The sequence below is a fragment of the Strongylocentrotus purpuratus genome, unplaced genomic scaffold, assembly GCF_000002235.5.
Source record: "Strongylocentrotus purpuratus isolate Spur 01 unplaced genomic scaffold, Spur_5.0 spur5_scaffold_4, whole genome shotgun sequence".
NCBI lineage: Eukaryota > Metazoa > Echinodermata > Echinoidea > Camarodonta > Strongylocentrotidae > Strongylocentrotus > Strongylocentrotus purpuratus.
This window is the reverse complement of record NW_022145610.1, coordinates 17,689,251-17,711,208: the sequence shown is the minus strand read 5'-3', so window position 1 is coordinate 17,711,208 and position 21,958 is coordinate 17,689,251. Positions and strand designations below refer to the sequence as shown.

The 21,958-nt window shown below is 37.0% G+C and overlaps 2 protein-coding genes across 3 annotated transcripts in view; one reads left to right on the top strand and one right to left on the bottom strand.

The window, feature by feature from the left end:
• Nucleotides 1-9,162, top strand: part of LOC589794 (collagen alpha-1(V) chain) — a 54,747-nt gene extending 45,585 nt beyond the window's left edge. Inside the window, exons 53-61 of one of the 2 annotated variants that reach the window (XM_030998029.1) lie at nucleotides 206-277; nucleotides 791-808; nucleotides 1,070-1,090; nucleotides 1,584-2,064; nucleotides 2,366-2,478; nucleotides 3,316-3,345; nucleotides 5,684-5,752; nucleotides 6,289-6,504; nucleotides 7,272-9,162. In XM_030998029.1, the coding sequence (XP_030853889.1) occupies nucleotides 206-277; nucleotides 791-808; nucleotides 1,070-1,090; nucleotides 1,584-2,064; nucleotides 2,366-2,478; nucleotides 3,316-3,345; nucleotides 5,684-5,752; nucleotides 6,289-6,504; nucleotides 7,272-7,415 (1,164 nt within the window). In that variant the 3' untranslated portion in view covers nucleotides 7,416-9,162. The remainder of the gene's footprint in view (nucleotides 1-205; nucleotides 278-790; nucleotides 809-1,069; nucleotides 1,091-1,583; nucleotides 2,065-2,365; nucleotides 2,479-3,315; nucleotides 3,346-5,683; nucleotides 5,753-6,288; nucleotides 6,505-7,271) is intronic. The other variant, XM_030998030.1, reaches the window with a different exon arrangement.
• Nucleotides 9,163-17,631: 8,469 nt separating this feature from the next.
• LOC586598 (PI-PLC X domain-containing protein 3-like) lies at nucleotides 17,632-19,211 on the bottom strand. Its single transcript, XM_786373.4, has 2 exons — nucleotides 19,063-19,211; nucleotides 17,632-18,586 (listed from the first exon to the last, which is right to left on the bottom strand). Exons 1-2 carry the CDS (start codon nucleotides 19,160-19,162, stop codon nucleotides 17,724-17,726), a joined length of 963 nt encoding a protein of 320 aa, XP_791466.2. The 5' UTR covers nucleotides 19,163-19,211; the 3' UTR covers nucleotides 17,632-17,723.
• Nucleotides 19,212-21,958: the final 2,747 nt, after the last annotated feature.

Below are 21,958 nucleotides of genomic sequence, written 5' to 3'. Positions count from 1 at the left end.
GAGAGAAGTAGTAGTAGTAGTAGTAGAAGTTTTTGTAGTAGAAGTAGTTGTAGTAGTAGTTGGAGTAGAAGTGGTAGTAGTAATAGTCGTAGCAGTAGTAGCAGTAACAGTAGTAGTAGAAGTAGTAGAAGTAGTGATTTCATTGTTAATATATGTATTTATTACAGAGATTCAAGATGTTTTGTTTTCTTATATTTGTTGACAGGGTAGAGATGGTTTATCTGGAGCTAAGGGAGAGCGAGGAGACTTCGGTGTGGTTGGAGATAGGGGAGCACCAGTAAGTTTCAAACATCATCATTTTCACATAATACCTTTCATGAATCCTCCCCCTCCCAATTCCTACACCCATATTCAGTTGATGCTTTTATATCTAAACCTTTCCCGAAGAGAATTTCTCTCAAATGTCAGTGTATTTCTTCATACTCCTGCAATTGAATAAGTAACTTTTATAATATGTGTACATTCAATTCCTCAATCTCAAACATTTCAAAGTGATGAATGTTTTGGAAATGGCTAGGATTGACAGCGGATGACAAATCTGTTGCTGTAAGACATATTTCTATTGATTTTTGATAATTTTGTCTAAAGTCATCTAAAACTACACATGAAATATTGGAAGAGTGAACATTTGTATGAAGTACATGTTATTCTATCAACCTATGTTAAGCAAGGGTAGCTATTGTTAATTTTAGTCAGTGAATTGAAATGGTGGATAAGAGAAAGTGATGTATTATTCTATTTATCTTATAACCCATTCTTTCTTTCTTTCTCTTTTTCTTCATTACTACAGGGATCTCCTGGACAACCTGTAAGTCATTCTTTGGAATATTTGTTATGTTTCATATTTTGTTCTTTGATAACTTTAAACTAGTATCGTGACATTAGATCTTTGCTATTTTATGAGAAGAATTAATTATGCCTTGTATTCTTTGTGAATTGTGTATGACTGTTTTGATACTAGAAACATAACATGTCTGTAATTCAGATTCTGTACCTCATTTGCATTTCATTTTAAATTCAATTTTTTTTTCTCTCTCTCTCTCTCTCTGTTATCCTTTTCTACATACAGGGACCACCAGCAACAGCAGAGGTAAAAATCTGACATAAGTGTTTCTCTCAATACTTTTATTTTGTGCAAAAAGTTTTCTTTTAAATGATATGTAAAACAAAATTGATAATGATGATTCTCTGATGGTTTTTCTCTCATAAAAACAAAAAAATGGGAGAGATTGATAGTATTTTGGTAGATGCTATGAAAACTGTTACATTCATCATTTCTGGAGACAATGCTATCAGTTCAATTAGGTTATTATTAAGAGCATTTTTTCAACCATATAATGTGTAAAAAGATGAGATTCATGGATAAACTTCTGTTTTTAAAGAGAAATCAAACACTTAAAGCAAATAAACCTAAAAACAAAGCAGAAAAATCAGAGAAGTAGACTGGTATTTTGGGGAATTTTTGAAAATTGTAATAATTGTACATATATACGCTCTTCAAATTGGCTGAATTGATAATGCCACTGTGATGTAGTGAACTTATTGCAAGGTTTGGATTTCCCTTTAACGAATCTTCTATTCAGTATCTCCAAGCCATGTTGGACCGTGGCATGCTCACGCTCCGTCCAGATATGTATCCCAACTTCGGCGCTGGTTTCGGAGGCGGAGGAGCCGGTGCCTCGACAGACGGTGAACAAACCTTTGAAGCTACCGGAAGTGACGTTCCCTTGTCCACCTCCAGCTCCAATCCTTTCGGAGGCACCAAGAGGAGAAAGCGACAGGTGGGTCCCAGTGATCTACCATCAGATGGAGACTTCCTGGGCATTGACGAGCTTCTGGGTAATGGTATGCAGGGCATCGATGATCTACCCGATATGCCTTTCAGATACGTGCCCGGCTTTGATGAACTCCCTCTCCCCTACGTCAAAGCCATGGAGGTGCTCTTCTCGTCGCTCGACCAATTGCAGACAGACGTCGAGGGCATCAAAAAACCAAATGGAACCAAGGACAACCCCGCCCGTACCTGCAAGGATCTCCTCATGTGCCATCCAAAGACTCAAGATGGTCAGTAATGCCCCCTATGACCCCCTCACAGCATCACTCATGCCCTTCGACTGGTTCCCTGTGCTCCAGATTGACCCTGATGATCTTCGTAGATCATAAGAAAATCATAAGCTTCAACTTCTTTGAAGTTGCACATAATATGTTGTATGTCAAATGATAATCCAAACTAAGGTTCTTTTAAACGAAGATCCTAATCAAGTTGAAATGCTATACTGCAGTTTAGGTGTTAGAATCTTTAGCATTATTGTGAGAATATAATATATTCTTTCCTTTGTATGATTTTTATATATTCTTTTGACAGGGTATTATTGGATTGATCCTAACGAGGGTTGCCCTGACGATGCATTCTATGCATTCTGCAACATGACGGCTGGCGGTGACACCTGTCTAGCGCCCGATAACACCACCGGACATGTAAGTTGAGATAGGTGCTGCTGATTCTCTTATCCTCCTTACCGTTGCAGCCAGCCAATAATTCAAAGCAGCTGCCTTTAGAATTTATTCACTAGAACTGCTTTCCCTTTGCCTACCTTTGCTTTTAATTACATGCTGGAAAATTCATACTGCTATAAAGTTCTACCAACAAAATGCTCAGGTCTTTCACAATTGGTGAATTGAAACTTTTTGCAGGATAAAAATAAATGTTATGCAGATTATTAACGCTGTGATATAAAGCCATGCAACCAAAGTTATTTTTTATTAGGAATGAACTACAAAGAAGCATTTTATTTTGAACAAAGCATTTTTATTAAGTTATGTTTCTTGACATTGCAATTTGCTTACCTCCTGAAATTCCATTTAATTTTGCCTTTAAAGCTTATAATTTCTCATTAATTTGTTAAAGGTCATCTCATAAAAACCTGCAAGAATATTGATCTGTTCCCAACTTTCCAAGCTTTGCAGTTCCCTCTTAAGGAATTCCATATAATTTAAAAGCATTATCCATAAGTTAATAAAACCTTTAAAGGTGGTCTAAGTGATGTATTGATAAATACCTATTTGCTATCTCCTTTTCCGACATGTGATACACATTTAGTCTGCAATATATTTTTCATAAGGAAAAGATATACACAAAACTTAGACCACTTTATTGGTTTTCTGCTGCTTTTGGGCATTCACTTAAGAGAGCCAGCATTATTGTAGAATATATATCATTTTGTAATGTTTTGTTGAAATTTGTTTGTGTTCATGACCATTACCATTCTGCATTTCTTCTGCTTTTTCCCCCTGCATTTGTCTATTTATCCACAGCATTTCTACAATTACACGGAAGAAAATTCGGTATTTTGTACTTACAACTTCTAATATCAATGTTCTATTTATGTTAATAAGTTTTTGTTTTAAATTGCCATCTTCAGCTAATTCTGTCTTGGCATTTGCTAAGCTTTGTTTTGTTGAATGTGAAATAGTAATGGTTATTTAAGTGTGATTTCAATGCCTATACTATAGTATAGAGCAATTGAATTTTTACCTCAAAAACGTTATAAAATGTATGTTCATGATGCTCTGTGCATAATCAGACAAAATAAAGAATAGTTAAACCAATTCTTTTCCAAATACATTATGGAAAGACTAATTAGAAATTGAAACAATTTAAATATTTCCATATATAATTGACTAATACATTGTTGAAGAATAAAATTCGTTGTTGTTTTTCTATTTCTCAAAATATCACTATCAATTCACCAACTCCTCAGATTGATTTAACTCATCAACTTAATTGAGACCATGACATACTCACCGGATCATTTCATTTTTGTTTGATATTACCAGTCAACTTCGTACAGTATTATTCATTGTCATTCAAATAAGTATCAAAAGGACTTTAGCATGATTCTATTACATGTCCAGGGTGGTATTCAATATTGGTTTAACAACATATTTATTCAAGTTTATGAAACAATTTTTACATTAATGAGTAATTCATGAATTTCTCTCTTTTGCTGCATTTGTGTGTGCGCTAGAAAATTATGGCTGGTTTGGAGCTTTGTTAGTGGCATACTTTGGTCAGTGTTGCAAAGTTTATTTGTGAATTAAGGTGGCTTTGTCATAGTGTACTACCTGTGTGTCTTGTGTCAGCAAAATCCATCAAAAGAATTGTTAGTAATCTGTAATGATCGACCTTTTAAAAATATCATAGTTATTCAAAATTTAATTATGTGTGATGTATTTACATCTTTATTTTACATTGCCAGTAGTAATCAAAGAAATACAGAATCCTGAAATCCCTGACCTTAAACAAAAAAATATATGTCTTGTGGAAGATGTTAGTTTTGTCTGATATTTGATAGGCTCAGCATACTTGCAAACAGTTTTTTGCTTAACTAAGAATATGCTTGAATGGCACTGTTGATTTTCTTCGCTGGTTTTATGTGTCCTGTAGTTTATCAGTTTGTAGGAGATCACAAACACTGTCAATAACCATTACAGATAGCGACATCATTTATTTTAGAAAGAAGCTGACTTTGTCATATTTCACTCATAAATGTCATTCCTACCAAAATTATGATGAAAAATGATTGCCCGTATCCCACTGCTGCCACCAGAAATGGCAACGGTGAAATTCCATGGAAGATCTTAAATCGTGTGGTTATCTCACTGCTGTCACCAGAGAAATTGTAAATAGTTTGATCCCATGTAAGAAATAAATCAGGAATATCATTCAAGATTCTGAGTCCCGAAAAATGGTTAGTTCGCCAATGCCAATAAATTAATGATATTAAGGGAATATTTTATCATACGCTATACAATTTTATAAAAAACACGGTTTAATACCTACGTTTAATATTTTCATATGTAAATTGATCATGGAGAGATCTTTCCGAGGAAATGTACAGCAATAAAAACAATTTTTTTTTAAATGTCTGTGATCCCTTAGGTGATGTTCGGGAAATCATACAAATTGTGTCGCTAATTCTGTCCATTTCACCAGAATAATCAGAAGTAGGAGCATTCACTCTGCCTCATCATTCTATTTGTTTGCATAAAGTTAGCATAAATCAATAAATATTTAGTTTAAGGCACATTTTATTATGCCTCCACTACAAAGTATCCAGAGGCATTATTCTAAATACAATGATAACTTCCATGTGCATGTGTCTTGTCCATGTACATATATATTCCGTCTCAGGCTGCTTTGTTTTCAAAAAGTTCAAGTTTTAGATAGTGAAGTTTGGTGGATATGTTCACCGAGTATTGGATTTGGGACATATATGATGAAGCAGTGTGGATGTTCCTTCACAGATACATGTACATTATTAATTTTCAAGCATGTCCAAAAACACACCAGTAACAAGGTCACACGAGTATGTGGGATATGCATGCTTTATATCTCCTCAAACATCATTATCAACTCGAAAAGTTTCTTACTTTAGGTAATTTTCAAACATATTATGTGTTATAAAAGTTCCTGGCAGTTCAATAAAATCATGTTTGATTTTGTTTTGATAAACAGAGCGAACTACAGGCAAGCCATTTTACATGTACATTTATTTTTTGTCATGACATACATGTTATAAATCAGTTATAAGCCACTCTATTAAGATCATTTTTGTGTGATTGATTCCTGTGAAAGTATGAAATTTCGATTCATGCTATATCTCTTCTTTTCTAATTACAGACAGAAACTAAAGGATACCGCAAAGCAGTTCCAGGAGAGTGGTTCCTGGAGAATTTGAGAGGAAAAGAGGTAAATTGATTTTTGGTATGACCAATGGGTTCTCAGGTATGACCCAGGGTTCATGTAAGCTCTCACAATTCATATGAGTAGAATATGACATAAACTTGTTAATGTTCATTTAAATAGACTGGAAAAAATTCTTATCATTATTATGAGAAGAAAAAAAAGAGTGTTTCTGATATATATATCAATTTCCTTCTGTTTTGCTATATTCACTGCATTGAAAACTGATTCATATGATATATATGTTGAAAACAGAATATTGATTTGTTACATTGCACTGTACATTGATGTATATGTTTATAATCAGAATATTGATGTACATCAATGAAGTTTCATCAATGCAATACAATACAATACATATACAGTAGACTTCATTGATGTACATCGATATTCTGTTTATACAATACATGTATCATTTGTAATGCAGTGGCGAAATAAGAACAAATTTGGATTCATTTTAAATGTAGAGATACTGTTTGAATGCATTTATTTCCAAAGTCTGTATGGTTGCACAATATCTATGACTCATACTTTGTATTCAGTTTTCCTACCAAGGAGGCATCGTCCAACTGACGTTCCTACGTCTGCTGAGCTCCAAGGCCACGCAGAAGTTCACATACTCGTGTGTGAATGGTGTAGCGTGGTATGATGAGGCAGAGGATAGCTTTGATAATGCCATCAGACTTCTAGCTTCCAATGATGAAGAGTTCACGTTCGATGGCCTCAATCAACCTAAGGTCATCAAGGACGAGTGCAAGGTAGGTTGATAGTGAAAACTGGTTACTATAGTATCCTGCCGCTGCCACCAAAAAAGACAAAGGTGGAATTCCACAGAATACCTTTAATCGTGTGGTTTTCTCACTACTTTCATCAAAGAATTCATAGATAATGGGATTTTGGGGTTTTTATTTTTTGTAACAGCAAACAAAAGCTAATTCAGGCATTGACAGATAATTGTTGATGGCTGGTCACACCAGCAGTCCCTGAAATGAGAGTCCCAAGTAGGCCGATCAAATTGGGTTTTTTGCTGCTCAGATAATGTCATGTAGTATCACTAATATCTTCAAAAACAAAAGTAAAAAAGCATTTCCATTTCTAACACATGATACAAAATAAATTTGTGGAGCACACAATGAATGAGAGTTTAAGTGTAGACTTACATCAGAGAAAGACATCATTGCATCACTATTAAGGAAGATTGGATTTACTGTAAAACTGCTTTCGAAATTCATTGTGTAAATACATCAGGGATGACATTTTTAAGGCCCCACATTATATAATGAACATGCTTGTAGGTCCAACATTTGTATTCATCATGTTTTGTGCTCATTAGCATAGATACCACTTGGTATCACTGGATGTAGTTATATGATACATCATAGGTAAAAATCAGTGAGACCTTAATTGGTACAACAAACTCTCTGCGATAACAGGGTATGAGCACTATACAACTATCCAATATTGTCATGTTATCATTTAAAGGCTAAATACAAACAATGATTTATTTCCTTTTTATATCTTACAGAATAAGCCCTCGCTTGGTGAGACCATCTTAGAAGTCAATACATCAAAGCTTCATCAGCTTCCAATTTCTGACTTTGCTCCTCTCGATTTCGGGAGACGCAACCAGAAGTTTGGCTACACGGTTGGTTCCGCGTGTTTCAACTAGAAGTAGGGGCAAGCAACATATGTGTGCCTGATGGTGGTAGCAGAACCATGACACATCAGCACCGGAAAAAAAGCAACAATGATTAAAGAGATCGGTACCAAAAATCAAAGAAAAGTTTGTTGCTTTTTTATGAAAAGAAAAAGAGTTTCGGTTCATCCCATGAGTAGTAGACTAGCAGCTGCGCCTGGATTACTTCCGGGTTACAACAACACTCACACACCCTTTCATCAAGAGTGATTGTCGATTTTTGTTTGTATTATTTTATATAACTGTATCATTTTAAGTGTAGTTGATGGATCCAATCCCCCCTGAGTGACAATACAGGATCCTATGAAATGGTGCTATTTTCTACAGATTATTTTCATCTGTTTTAAGAAGTTTGAAGAAAAAAAAATTATGATGATGAAAAAAGTGTTGTGAATAACAATGTATTGATATTTTTACACAAATCTTTTTTTTTCAACAGGACAAATTTTATAAATAAAAAAAAAAATGAGTAGGCTTTGTAATAGTATTTTTCAAGCTTCGTCTTTTAACCAGTAGATGTAGTAGAAGTAGACCACAGTCTTAGTTATTGCTTCTGTATCCTACTAGTATCTAGTAGATCTGTTTTTCCTCTTTCTCTCTCTCTCTCTGCTTATTTGTAGATGACACACATTTGTTTTCTTCTCGCGTTGTATATTATTACCGCTGCCAGTAACTGTGTCTTGGAGTTTTCATTTCTATTTTTATAGTAGTTTGGATTAGATAGTGAGGAATGTAATTACAAGCAAATGTAGACTTTTTTTAAACATGTAAGATTATTTCAGGTAAATTGGGGGATTTTTGATAAGTTTGTGTATTGTACAGTCATATTTAGGCACGTTTTTCTAGCTAAATTTGGTGGTTTGTTGTAGGTCTTTTAAGTCAGTTATATTTTTCTTCTTTTTAAGTAAATAATTATCAAATATTCAGTATTTGATGTATAGCGTCTTTTTGTTTATATATCAGCCTATGTTTGAAAGAGTAACTCTTGTTTTAGCTGTAAATCATTCTGTGCCTTGCCTGAAGCCGCTGCTGCTGTGTGTAATGCCTATGCTCATTGAAAAAACGAATAAAATCGATAACATTTATAGTGAAAACTTCAGTAAGAATTGTCAGTTATCTTAGACATCCATTTTTTAAATATGCCATTGTAGTGCATTATCAGTATTTCACAGTATACCATGACCGTATCAAGCTGCAGTACTACCTAGGCAGAACAAGAAGAATTAATGTGAGCAAACATTATTCGAGAAGGCTCTACCTCCAATATGAAAGGACATTATAGATTAGCATCTACTTGATGAGAATGATAATCGGAAACTCTTCATGAAAGAAAAAGAAAAGCATTATATGTGAAGTCTTCCAATTCCCCTGTCCCAACAGCTTATATTGATGGAGAAAAAAAAGTAATATAAAAGTTGTCAGGTTTCTATGAAAATTATGATTGGGAAGTATTAAGTCATATTTTATTACCTCATCGTTATTTTGTTTTCTTTTTTCTGCTTGATAATATTTTGGGGAGAAAAAGAAGAACAAACGATTACATTTCCTGTGGTGTGAACAAATATACTCAACTTCATTGTTAAAAGTTTGATTGTTAATAAACAAGATATGAGTTTGGATCTGTTTTTTGTTTTTCTAAGATGGATAAGTTTGTGAATAAATTTTTGTGACCAATAAAAGCCTTGGGAATTTTCTGCCCCCTGAATTGAACAAAAAAAAATTATGTGTTGAAATTGGAGTTTTATTTTTGACTGTTGTGTATTATTTTTGACTGTTTTGTATTATGAAGGTCAATGTCAGTTACAAGATGTTAATTGTCAGTGACGGATCCAGGGGGTCTCTGGGGGCACTTAGCCCCTTACCTGGCCAGACCTTCATGTGGAAAATCTTAAATACATGTCGAATATAAAAAAAGAAAATGTGCCCTACAATTACGGCGCCTGGCTCTTTATTAAGCCATCAAAAGATACCTGAAAGTGTGAAACCTTATATATATAATAAAGACCACCCAAGGGAGACAAGAAAAGTGGTCTTTTTAGGCAGATGGTCTTTAAGTACAGGTTCTTTTAGTACATGTTTCATTGAGAAACCATTTTCAAGGGGAACAAAAGATGTGGTGTTTTTAGAAAGGTGGTCACTATAGCAGGTGTGCCTGTATTTATATTATTATATAGAATTTCAGATTTGCAAACTCCTACCTTCCCCCGCCGAATAATCCTGGATAAATATTGATGAGGAGGATGATGATGATGATGATAATGGTGGTGGTGATGATGATGACGGTTGCGGTGATGAATACGTTGATCATGATGTTAACTAGATAACTATGGTGGTGGTGGTGATCATAATGGCGATGATGATGGTGAAGATGAAGAAGGGATATTTTAGAGCAAATTATTATGATCTCCTGCCCCCTCCCCCATTCTAAAAAGGTGAAATTGTTCGGACAACTCCTTGGACTACCCCCCCCCCCCTCCCCCGAACATAGATGTATACCAACTAATAACCCCGGGAAAATACACCCTAAATTATTATACCCTGGACAACTACTGTATTTTTGTTTTGAGGGGTACTATTTTGTCCCGGGATACTTGTTCTAGTAGACCTAAAGGTTCAGGATAGATGTTCTGTTCGGTTGTTTTCCCCCAAGTGAAAGGGGTGTCCCGGGAATGAAAGGGGTGTCCCGGGGGTGAAAGGGGTGTCCCGGGGGTGAAAGGGGTGTCCCGGGGGTGAAAGGGGTGTCCCGGGGATGAAAGGGGTGTCCAGGGGATGAAAGGGGTGTCCCGGGGGTGAAAGGGGGTGTCCCGGGGGTGAAAGGGGTGTCACGGGGGTGAAAGAGGTGTCCCGGGGATGAAAGGGGTGTCCCGGGGTGAAAGGGGTGTCCCGGGGGTGAAAGGGGTGTCCCGGGGATGAAAGGGGTGTCCCGGGGGTGAAAGAGGTGTCCCGGGGATGAAAGGGATGTCCCGGGAGTGAAAGGGGTGTCCCGGGGTGAAAGGGGTGTCCCGGGGATGAAAGGGGTGTCCAGGGGATGAAAGGGGTGTCCCGGGGGTGAAAGGGGGTGTCCCGGGGGTGAAAGGGGTGTCTTAATTAGCCCCACCTATAGTCCGTGGTTAAGCTTACTCCACTTTCTTTTCACACCGGCAAAAAATTGCTTAAACCCGGACGCGTTATTTTTTTATGCGGCAAAGATTGGGGTTAGGTGCGTGTTGAGCCTATGGGAAAGTTTAGGGTTAGGGTTAGGGTTAGAGTTAAATCACGACGAAAGGAAAAACAAAGAGGGCTTGGTTGAATACAAAATACAATTAAAACAGAGAAAGACGGTGAATTATTAAAAACTTCGGTTCGCTTCAAAAGGAAATTTCTGTTTAAAATAAGAACAATAATATTTACTTTTTGACAAGCATTGCCTGAAATAATGCTTTCATGAAAGTTTCATATCGATCGGCAATCATTTGCCTCGGTTTCAGGTTGTTGAGCTAGGCCAGTAACTAATGCCCCTATATGTGACTTAATCCACCTCTCCTGTTGTACTCATCTGAAGCGCCAATACATCTAAAAAACACTGCACCCGGAGATTTCTTTAAAAAGGGGTGGTTTTTTTTTCTCTCTCTCTCTCTTTGGATCCCTGAGAAATTTAAGAAGGGGGTTATAAAATATTAAAAAGGGATTTTTTTTTCGCAGGCTCCCTTTGTTGGAAGCCTCATAAATTAAAAAGGGGGTTATAAAATATCTTGTATGTCATAGATAGGGGGGGGGGGGTACATTGAGCAGTGTTCCGGATTTAGGGGGGTCTCGAAGGTAGGGAAAGCCCCCCAAAAAGCCCGCGAAAGGGGGGTTCAGAAATGTTTGCAGTCCTGAGAATGGGGGGGGGGGGGGATGCTTTCAAAGGGAGGTAACGAAAGGGGGATGACATTGTAAGAAGGTGTTTTTTTATCAGAAAAGGGGCGGGGGCACTCCATTTTGCAGTGTGCATAACATGGGGTCCCTCTTCCCAGGCGTGTAGCCCCCCCTAATAATTAAAAAAAAAAGTACAAGAAGAAAAACAAAAAAAAGATGAAAAAAAGGGGGAAAGAAGTGATGGGGGGGGGGCGAAAGAGCCTTGCCTCCCAAGCTGTCGCCTCCCCCTTCCCCAATAAAAAAAAATAAGAGAGAAGGAAGGAAATAGAAAGAAGGGGGTATCAGTCGCAATTTTTCTCCCAACAAGTTGTAGATCGGTGTGGGGGTGGCGATAAAAAAAAGAGAGAAAGAAGGAAAAGGAAAAAAGGAGAGCTAAAAGGAACCGGAAAAAAAGGTGAAAAGAAGGGGAAATAGATCATTCGCAGTTAGTTAATCCCGCCAACAACGTGTGGAGAAGGATGGGGGCAAAAATGACCGTGCCTCCCCTCCCCCTCCCATTAAACCTTAAAGAGAGAGAAGGCCGGGAAGGGAAAGGGAAAGAGGAGAGAAAGGGAAAGAAAAAAAGAGAAATAAGAAAGGTAGGGAGATCAGTTGCGATTTCTCCGCCAACAAAGTAGATCAGGGTGGGGGGGGGGGGGGGGGGGGGGGGGGGGCGGGGTATTGGCGTGTTGATCGGGGAGGGGGCTCGAGGGAAATAAAATTTAAACGTGTTTTTTTTCTAATTCCATAACGGTGGTTTACACATAATGTTGAAATGACATAATTTTCCGAGGTTTTTCCTCATTCTTTAGTAAATTATACTTTTTTATGCGTTTGTAAATTAACAGCCAGGCAAGAAATATGCTTCTTGAGATGCCTACATGTCATATTTTTTTGGAAAAGCATTTTAAAGAGAAATAGAAAGAAAGAAAGCAAGAAACAAAGAATAGTTTATTACCAGTGTCACAACAAAATTAGGTATCAAAAATTGTTCATCTGACCGCAATTAAACGCCTAAAACCCCTGAGCTTCTGGCGGCTCTGCCCCCGGGACCCAACCAAGGGCCCTTGATGATACTCATCTGACCGCAATTTAGTGCCTAAAACCCTTGATCTTCTGGGGGCTCCGCCCGCTGGACCTCACGCCAATCAGTGTCCTGCCAGTGTCACAAATAAAGTATAAAGATATGTTCATCTGACCGTAATCAAAAGCCTAAACCCCTGAGCTTCCGGGGGCTCTGCCCCCTGGACCCACTGGATGCTAATCTGACGGTAATGTTATGCCTAAAACCCCTGAGCTTCTGGAGGCTCCGCCTGCTGGACCTCACGCCAATCAGTGTCCTGCCAGTGTCACAATAAGGTATAAAAATATGTTCATCTGACCGTAATCAAATGCCTGAAACCCCTGAGATTCAGGGGTTTCCGATTCAGGCGGGCCCCTGAATGCTTATCTGACCGTAACTTGCCTTCAACCCATGAGTTTACGAGGGCGGACAAGGTATCAAAAGATGTTCATCTGACCGCAGGCGCGAAGCCAGGGGGGCAGTGGGGGCGCCCCCCGCAAAAAACAAAACAAAAAAAACGGCCCAAAAAAGAAGGGAGAGAAAAGGAAGAGGACGTATGAAGAAAAAGGAGAGGACAAAATACATTATTGAAATTTAAACAAGGATTAAGAGTCGAAAACGGTACAACGAATCGTCTTCTTTTTTCTAATGATTTAACGAAACGTAAAAGCTTCCGCGCTTCGCGCGCGCGGATGAAAGGGGAGGGGGAGGGAAATTGAATTCAGACGAGGATTAAGAGTCGAGAATGGTACAACGAATCGTCTTCTTTCTCTATTAATTTAATAAAAAGGAAAAGCTCCCTAGCTTTGCGCGGGAGGGGGGGGGGTGAATTTAGACAAGGATTAAGATTCAAAAACGGTACAACGAGCCGTCTTCTTTCTCTAATGATTTAATGAAACTTAAAAGCTTCCGCGGTTCGCGTGGGAGGCGGAAAACTGTATTCAGACGAGCAGGCGCGTACGCATGGGGGGGGGGGGGGTGTTTATGTGTGTATCTTGGAGCAACCCCCCCCCCCCTTGTTGATTTTGTGATTTAAAAAAAAAAAATTATTTAAAAAATAAAAAAATAAAAAAATAAAAAAAACAAACAAAAGTGTCCTCTTCCCCCCCCCCCCCCCCCCCCACTTATTCAGTGGCTGGCTGAGTCGTTGCGATTTTTTTTTTTTGGGAGCAAAAAAAAAAAGTGGGTTCCCCCCCCCCCCCCCCCCCCCCCCCCCCCCCCCCCACGTGACGGGCCGGGAGGGAATGTACTGACATCCGTGGTAGACCGGCGCCGAACCGTAGTGCGCCTTGGAGCCTCCGGGACTCAGCAGCCCCTTTCTCCGCACGGCCCGTCACGGATACCGTGAAAGACCGTGAGAAAACTTGAACTTGAACACAGAGAATAATATTGCCAAAATCCCACGGCGCACTACGTTTCGGGCAAACGGGGCTGCTGTGGCCGCCGGGAACATAGTGTAAACGTAGCATTACGTCTTTCGGATGGTGACGTTTAAAGGTCTGTCCCCAAACGTAAATAATCATATCTGATTGAAAGACACACACACTTACCATCACCATATATTGTACATGTGCATGCACGTGTACAGTACACCCAGGGAAGGGAAGATGATAGAAAGGGGGGGGGGGAGAAATAAATGAGGAGATCGAGAGGAGAGGATAGATATAATGAAAAACAAAGAAATACATGGCGAAAGAGAAAGAGAAGAGGATCGATATAGATTATATTGCATAATATAACTAAATTAACTAAATTGATAATCTTATTTCGTGAGACTTTCCTTCTTTTTTTTTCTTTTTTTTTAGGGGGGGGGGATGTACACAATTCATTATTTTTTCGTTCTTTAAATATTTTAAAATTACATTTAAACAAGTATTTAGTGTGGTACAATTATATTTGTCCAAGGGTGGCATTCTGTAAACTATGCCAAATTTAGATTAAGTGGAAGGTATTCGGGTTGTCGTAACAACTATCAATTAAGACAGTTTCAATTTTCTGTGACAATTAACACCAATCTCACTAACACGAAGATTACATAGTTTCAGAATACCACCAGGTGATATTCTTTGAATTACATATTGAAACAAAGTAGAAGTATATGCTCTTTATTCAAAACTATGAAATGTACTAACCACGTTCAAATTAAATTTTCAACTTGCATTTATAAACTGCTTGTCCGTAGCGAAAGAGGTGTGTTTTCTGTTTTTGATGGGGGTGTCTCATATTTAGTGGTTCTAGTGGCCCGGGTTTTTTTTTATTATTTTGTATTGGTGATTTACGTCTTGAAATATTGGTGCCGAGATCTTCCCAGAGAAAAGCAGAAAGAACTACCTTGCATACAATGTATTTTGTCTGAATATCATCACTGTGGAGATACATGTACTCATGTATATTGCAGTAAATATGTTCATAGATATACTAAATATCAAGATAGTTGTATTATAGTATTAGTGTAAATTGTGTTTTGCCAGAGAAGCACTTTTATTCATTACATGGTACTTGCACTCCTGTACTAAAACAAACAAACTATATTCTATATGGCTTTATCCTCAATCGTGAGATAGAATCAAGAATTGACATACCGGTAAATGTTTCACATCTTTGAAACATTTGATTCTTGTGTTGTCTAAGTTTATATTAATTGCTTAATAGAACAGTTATTTACACATATTTGATATGCTATATATAAGATGCTTCTTATAAGTATCGGCTTGCATGGTGATGTAGATATACAGTAGGCTTAGGGTTGCACCATGTGAGAGGGGGAAGGATTGGACAGTCCTAGACTCCCGAATCCTCCCCCTCTCACATGGTGCAACCGTAAGCTTACTGTATATCCTATATATCTTCGATGATGTTTATGCTGTTAATTTGGTTGCGGATAATAAACTTTGAAAGAATTGCTGGAAACAGATCTTCTTCATGATTACTATTTACGTACGTAATTGGAACTTCGTGTGTTCAATATAGTTGAATGTACATGTAATTTGTCAAGAAAATTACATTTACAGAAACCAATACTGCAGTTCTTCAACAATAGGGAACAAGTGATGAATGTAAAACAGTTAACTTTTAATTTAATAGAGACAGAAGCATTTATTATGGATGGATGCATTCTTACTAGGTTAGAATTGATGCACTTTTATCATAACTGTAAATTTACATTGATTTTCCACAACAAAAAAAAAATCAGGTTTTAGGTAGTTTGCCAAAATTAATGATATCTTCTAGAGGTCACTTTATACTTCCTTATGTTTACTTTAAAAGCATGAAGAAATTTAATATTGAAAAAAAAATATTATTACAAAAAGAGATCTAGAAAATAAAAAGACAAGTAACATATTGAATATCACTTTATGATTCATTTATTGAGTTCAAAGATTGCAAAAAAACACAAATGAGATGAAACGGTCTAGCATTTTTCACAATGCTTGATCAGCAAAGCTAGTACTTAATAGCTTCCCAAGGACTTCAGTGTCCTTCAACATATCCAGCATGCATCTACATGTATTTGGAATGCTCTTCCATTCTATCTCCTATTAACTTAACATCAAGGCATGGTACACACACGTGTATAACCATCCTTAATTGCAGCAGCTTAACATGTCATGGTACGGGAGCAATTCTACTCGTTCTACTTTACACCTGGCTGAAACTGTCCATACTATTACAATATCAAAGTGTAAGAGTCACCTAAAGAGTGGAGCTCAAAAGGCTAGAGAAAATTTCATTGAACCTACAAGGCGAAGATACAGTGCGTTGTATATTAATGAAAAATAAGTAAACATTCACAAGGCTTTGTAGTAAGATGATATTGGCCAAATTCGAAAGCTTCAAGTTTACATTTTTTTCTCCATCAAATACATATTTCAGATCTTTTCTTCCTCCAAACTTATGAAGCACCTTGGAATCAATATGCAAATACAAGGACACTTATTGTCCTGAATCATTTTTTTTTAAATACACACACAAACACACACACACACACACAGATCATACATTTCTTAACAAGCGACATAAAGAATTTTTCACTAATTGCAAGACTTTTTAATGAAATGAATATGATTTTTTGTAAAGGAACTGAATAATTAATCCATGTATCAGTGAATGCTGGATGCAGATTTTTGTTTTACATTGCCACTTGGACTGAATCACCGAACAGGTTGAGTCGTGAGAAATTTCAGGCTTACTTTGAATCAGGCAAGGGTAGAAATTCTACTAAATATTACTAAATTAGTTTTTAAACAAGGGGGGGGGGGGAAGCAAATTGAAATTTTTTTTGAGGATAAAAAAAAAAAATGTGCTCACTAGAAGCTCTGTAGCTCTGTAGAATAGCTTGTAGCTTAAGTATGTATTCAATAGTTATTCATATTAATTCATTACATTCTCATTCATTGCTGTGATACTTTTGTGTGTTAGTGGTACCAGACACGATTAGCATTAAATGCTATTTTCTGGTCCCATTTTATCCTTTAAATGTTAACCATTGACATTTGATTGTTATATTGATATACTTTTTGTTTGGATAATAAACTTCAAACTCAAACTCAAACACATAATAATACTCTTTGATGCATTAAACATTGTACTACACACAAATTTGCTAGGATTAAAAAACCTCATTTAAAATGCATAATATATTCATAAACAAATAAGGAGTAAGACATTTCAGTAAAAATACCTGTTCATACCAGAACCTTTCCTAACTGGGCACTTCAAAAAAAAAATCATATTCTTTTTAACATACTGCACCTCTTCTCTGGAATGCATTTCCTCAGGAAATATGTCAAACTAGAAATTGTATTGGATTTAAAAGAAAACTAAAAACTTATTTATTAGCAAGTACGTAACCCCTGTATACTATTTTATGTGATAAAAAGAAACTCCATTTTTATTCCTTCTTCACTTATAACATGTTTATATTATATATATTTAAATATATCAATTTGTTTTGTTTTGTATTGTTTTGTTATTGCAAAAATATTTTAATTCAAACCTTTGGCACAGCCTCGACAGGTTCATTTGAACTTTTAAAGTGACCCAAATTTCGTTTGATTTCTTTTCCGTCGTATGTATTGATCAGTGACTTTCTCATGTTTGTATAATTGGTATTTTTGTTTTATTTTACATCCGTAATATCTGTTATGTACATATATGTTTTTTATTGAATGGAATGAATACATCTTTTTAGTGGACCCCTCTGTTTCCAACATGTATTTCTTAGATTTGTTTTAAATGCTTATAATTGATTTTTAATGTTTTGTTGGAAACACGAATAAATTTGAAATTTGAAATTGAAATTGAATCTTTAATTTTGAAGTTTGGCACTTTGCATGACTCCACTACTCCTTTGAATTGAGTGCAAGCACAGCCTCAACAAATTGCTCCATCTCTACAAAGTCTGCAATAACAATATTAATACCAGTGGGTCCACTAGTTTTATCTTTGAGGAAAATCTTTGTTTGCATAATCGCAGTAAGTGCAAACTCATCTTTCAAGTTACTACCAATGTGCTGCAGGATGGTGTTGACAGTCGGTGTCAAGATACCCTGTGATACGTAGAACATATCCGGGGGCCTACCTGTAGTGAGGTCATCATTGAGTTCGGTCATCATCTTGAGTGGTTCATCCGTGTCGGGCCATTTACTTTTGATACTGGTGCATTTCCGCCAGATGTTAGTATGCTTCGCCGATATCTCATCGTGCTGGTAGATTGTAATGACCTGCCAACCTTCATCGGAGAGGACATTCAGGGTAACCCCTTCTAAATCCATCTCTGGACAAAGCTTGGAAGAAAAGGCCTCCTCTATGCAGGATATAAGCCCATCATGATCCTTCGCCTGCATATCGTAAAGATGATTGCAATCAATAATGACAACTTCCCTGGGATGTTCATTCAACCAGTCATTGATTTCTCGCAGGCCATCACTGACGAGTAACCCATACAGGCCGTGCTCAAAATAGAAGCCCTCCTTGCCAGGCCAGGGGGAAATCCGGAAGTCAAAGTAGCGAATCCCCAGGTCCAGCTGCTGCTTAAAGTTGAGTGCCTGTGTGACTGACCATCTGTGGATGATCTTCTTGGCCATGTTGACTGCAACTGCAATATTTTTACTAAGGAAATCTATCATGTCCTTTAGTATTTTGGGTGATCCTGGTGCAACAGGTGACTTGCAGTCGAGGAAGAAACTGAATGAGTTGTGAGATCCTATATCAAAGAGAGGAGGAAGAGTGTAAAATATACAGTTTCACAGCAACTCAATCCTAGTAACATTTATTTTGGAGCGTTTTCTTTCTTCGCTAACTACATTGCAGGAAGGATTTTTCTATCATGAAATGAATTTGTTTGCAAATTTGCTTTAAAATGAAGAGCAAAATTCCATTAAAAAATTCATTCAAACTATCATAAATACAAATTAATTATTAAAAAGAAGGAAATAAACGTTGACGGATCATGGTAGTTAATTAGAATTATTCGTTAGTATTGATGTAAGATAATATCTAACAGTATCATGACTTTATAAAATAGAGAAATTTCACATTATTATTGTCGAGATATATGAATAATAAGACGAGACGAGCCAACAGTCAATCCCTCAAGTCTCAATGATCGAATCGGTCATAACATGATCATTTAACTAACAGCAAAATTAAGCTTTGTGACAGTGGTTTACTGCTACATACCTGGAATAGCTATATTTTTCAATGATTCACTTCGTAGTCTGTCTGGCAACTCTCCCATCCAGTTTGGAAATGTTTTATATGTTGCACTTCCATTCTCCATATTTAATCCGTCCTCTTTCCGCGCCAAACTGCTAAGTGAGGCGGTGTGATATTCGACGTCGCCTCTCTAAATAATATTTCACCGAGTCCTTTATCCCATACAAATCGCCCAATACCGATATCGCTTTAGTAGTTTCACCCCTCACTCTAATAATGAGATATTTAGTAATTAAAAAATTCCCCCTCTGAAAGATAATTCGGTGGTATAGTGTACTTTCGCACCGCCAGCTGGTGTGTTTTATTCTGTCACATTGCACGCATTGGTTTCCTCACTCTCGTATAATAACTCTGTCATCGTTCTTTCTATTAGAAAAAAATAAAAAGAGGTACACAACCAGGAGGGCCGAGTCGTTTTCGGGTAGTGCGTCTCGGAGATAAATAGTTGTTTCTTGGCGACTGAAAAGTGGGCGTGTCAGTTTGTTCCTATCGTATCACTGTGAACAATCCCGACTGATATTGTAGTTTATAAGATGATGAAGTGGATCCTAATCAAATGATTGGTTGAGAGCATACACGTGACCAGGCCTTTATTTTGCCTAACACGTAATTTTACTAATGACCGGTCATTAGTAAATGCTAAAAATGACCGTTAATTAACAAAATGATGTTATAAAACATTTATTTTATAAAAACACATAAAATATCATCTTATAAAACGAATAATACACATCATTTTGTTCGGGCATTAGTGAAATTACCCACACTCGGTACCTTCGAAACAGTCCAAACAGCCTCGGCTGTCGCCTCGGGCGTGTAAGACTGTTCCAAAGGTACCGTGTGTGGGTAATTCCTCCTAATGCCCTCACTGCTGTGTATTATTTTTATATTATTCGCGGCCTTGGCTGTAATGAATGAGCTGATCGTTTACTGAAACAATATCTTTAATGATATACATATTACCTTTCATATAGAAGTATAGAGATCAGTTTGTATGTGGGAAAGGTAAATCGATAGGCCTGCATAATACTCTTTAGTTAAGAGGCATATGCACTAGCTAGCGTGTCCTCCCCCCCCCCCCCAAAAAAAAGAAGAAGAAAGATTGATGCTTCTTAGAGACCGACGATTTAGGACAAGAACCAGTAGACAATTCGTGGCTCGGCAGTCTTGATTGTACCTGAAATCAATATGTACCCTGTCAGAATAAATGAAAACAAAAAGTAAAAGAGAACTGAATAAAGCTCTGTGCTCACGCTAAGGTGTCTTTGTTGATCCAGGGGCGGTGCCATAGGGGGCAGATGGCGGCCGCCCCTATCATTTTCCAACAAAAAGGTAAGAGGCAGAGAAGGAGAAAGAGAAGGAAAAGAAAAGGAAAAAAAAATGTGAAGGGAAAAAAGGTAGGGGAAGAGAAGGAGGAACTTGGAGTTAGAGAACTATAAAATGTAAATATGTGGGATAGATGGGGTTCATTTCATTTGTATATATCTCAAAATGATTACGTTATTTGGAATTTTCAAAGAAAGACACTGCATTTATTCCCTTCCCGAAAATCTTAGAGAACTAAATATATGTGCCACAAATTGTCCTTTTCTATTCTTCCTCAAACAGAACAGATACATTCATTGTAAAGAGTGCTATTTTAGAGCACATTTTTTTTTGGCCCAAAATGTGAAAAATTTGCCGTTTGATATTTTGTTACATTTATTGTATTTTTTGGTACATTCATTGTAAAGAGTTTAGAGCACATTTTTTTTTGGCCCAAAATTTGAAAAATTTGCCGTTCGATATTTTGTTTCGTTGCGGGGGAGGGGGGGGGGGGGGGTGGTAAGGTAATTTTTTTTAGTCACCCATTACCACTTTTTTTAATTATTATTTTTCATTTAAAAAAAAAAGGGGGGTTCAACCCCCCCCCCTGCGTACGCGCCTGACCCCTATTATAGCACTTTGCATAGAATATTTGGTCTTTTAAATTCGTCTGGATTTGTATGGAGTGACTGTTTTTACCATTACATCCCTTGTATCTCACTATATTTAAATCCAACATTATAAAGGTTGCATCCAGCATGTCAGAAGTATCATCTACAACTTTGAAAATGCTGTCATTTTTTTGTATTAACTTAAAAAATATAAAAATGAGGGGGGAGGGTTTTTTCCCCTCTAAAACAAAACAAAAAGTGTGAGGAGGGTTCGACCCCCCCCCCCCCCTGCGTACGCGCTTGACCTAAAGCATTAGGTATTCACCTGCCAAGTCATAGACATTTCATTCAGCATGCAGAATATTCTTTAGTCTATTTGATAGCATTATGTTACAAAACCTAGCAATGAATCAACATAGATAGGTATCTGGCAGAATACTTTTCAGTTTACTTTTTGGTAACATCATGTCACAAATAGCTTGAGAGATTTGCCTTTTTCCATTCAATCAAAGGTTATGTAATAAGTATGAATATACATATATGTCTTTTTTGTTTTGTTTGTTATAGTATGTTTTTATTATATTTATATTCAATTGTATGTTAATGGGCTCCATTTACAAGCTTTGCTTCTCAGGGGTCCATAGCCTGTCATCATGTTATAATTTTACCAGTACCAATGTGATTGTAAATTGTTTTTAATGATTGGCTGAATACATTAAATTGAATTGAATTTACAGTATATCTGGAGATTTGTAATCTCTCTAATTTCATGTACACCTGGGGATTTTGCCAAACTTGTTTCCCAAGAACCTTTAGGAACATGAAATTGAATATAAAGATAAAAGGCCAAACTGAGGCAAACAAAAAATTGAAAAGATAAAAGGCAAAGATAAGTTCAGATCTATTCCATGATGCCTACATTTATAAAATTAGCATACTATTAA

Bases quoted from the DNA above. Each gene is read 5' to 3' on its own strand.
- LOC586598 (XM_786373.4), bottom strand. From the start codon at position 19,162: ATGGAGAATGGAAGTGCAACATATAAAACATTTCCAAACTGGATGGGA. The intron at 18,587-19,062 runs GTATGTAGCAGT...TCTTTGATATAG, and splicing joins GAAAAATATAGCTATTCCAG to GATCTCACAACTCATTCAGT.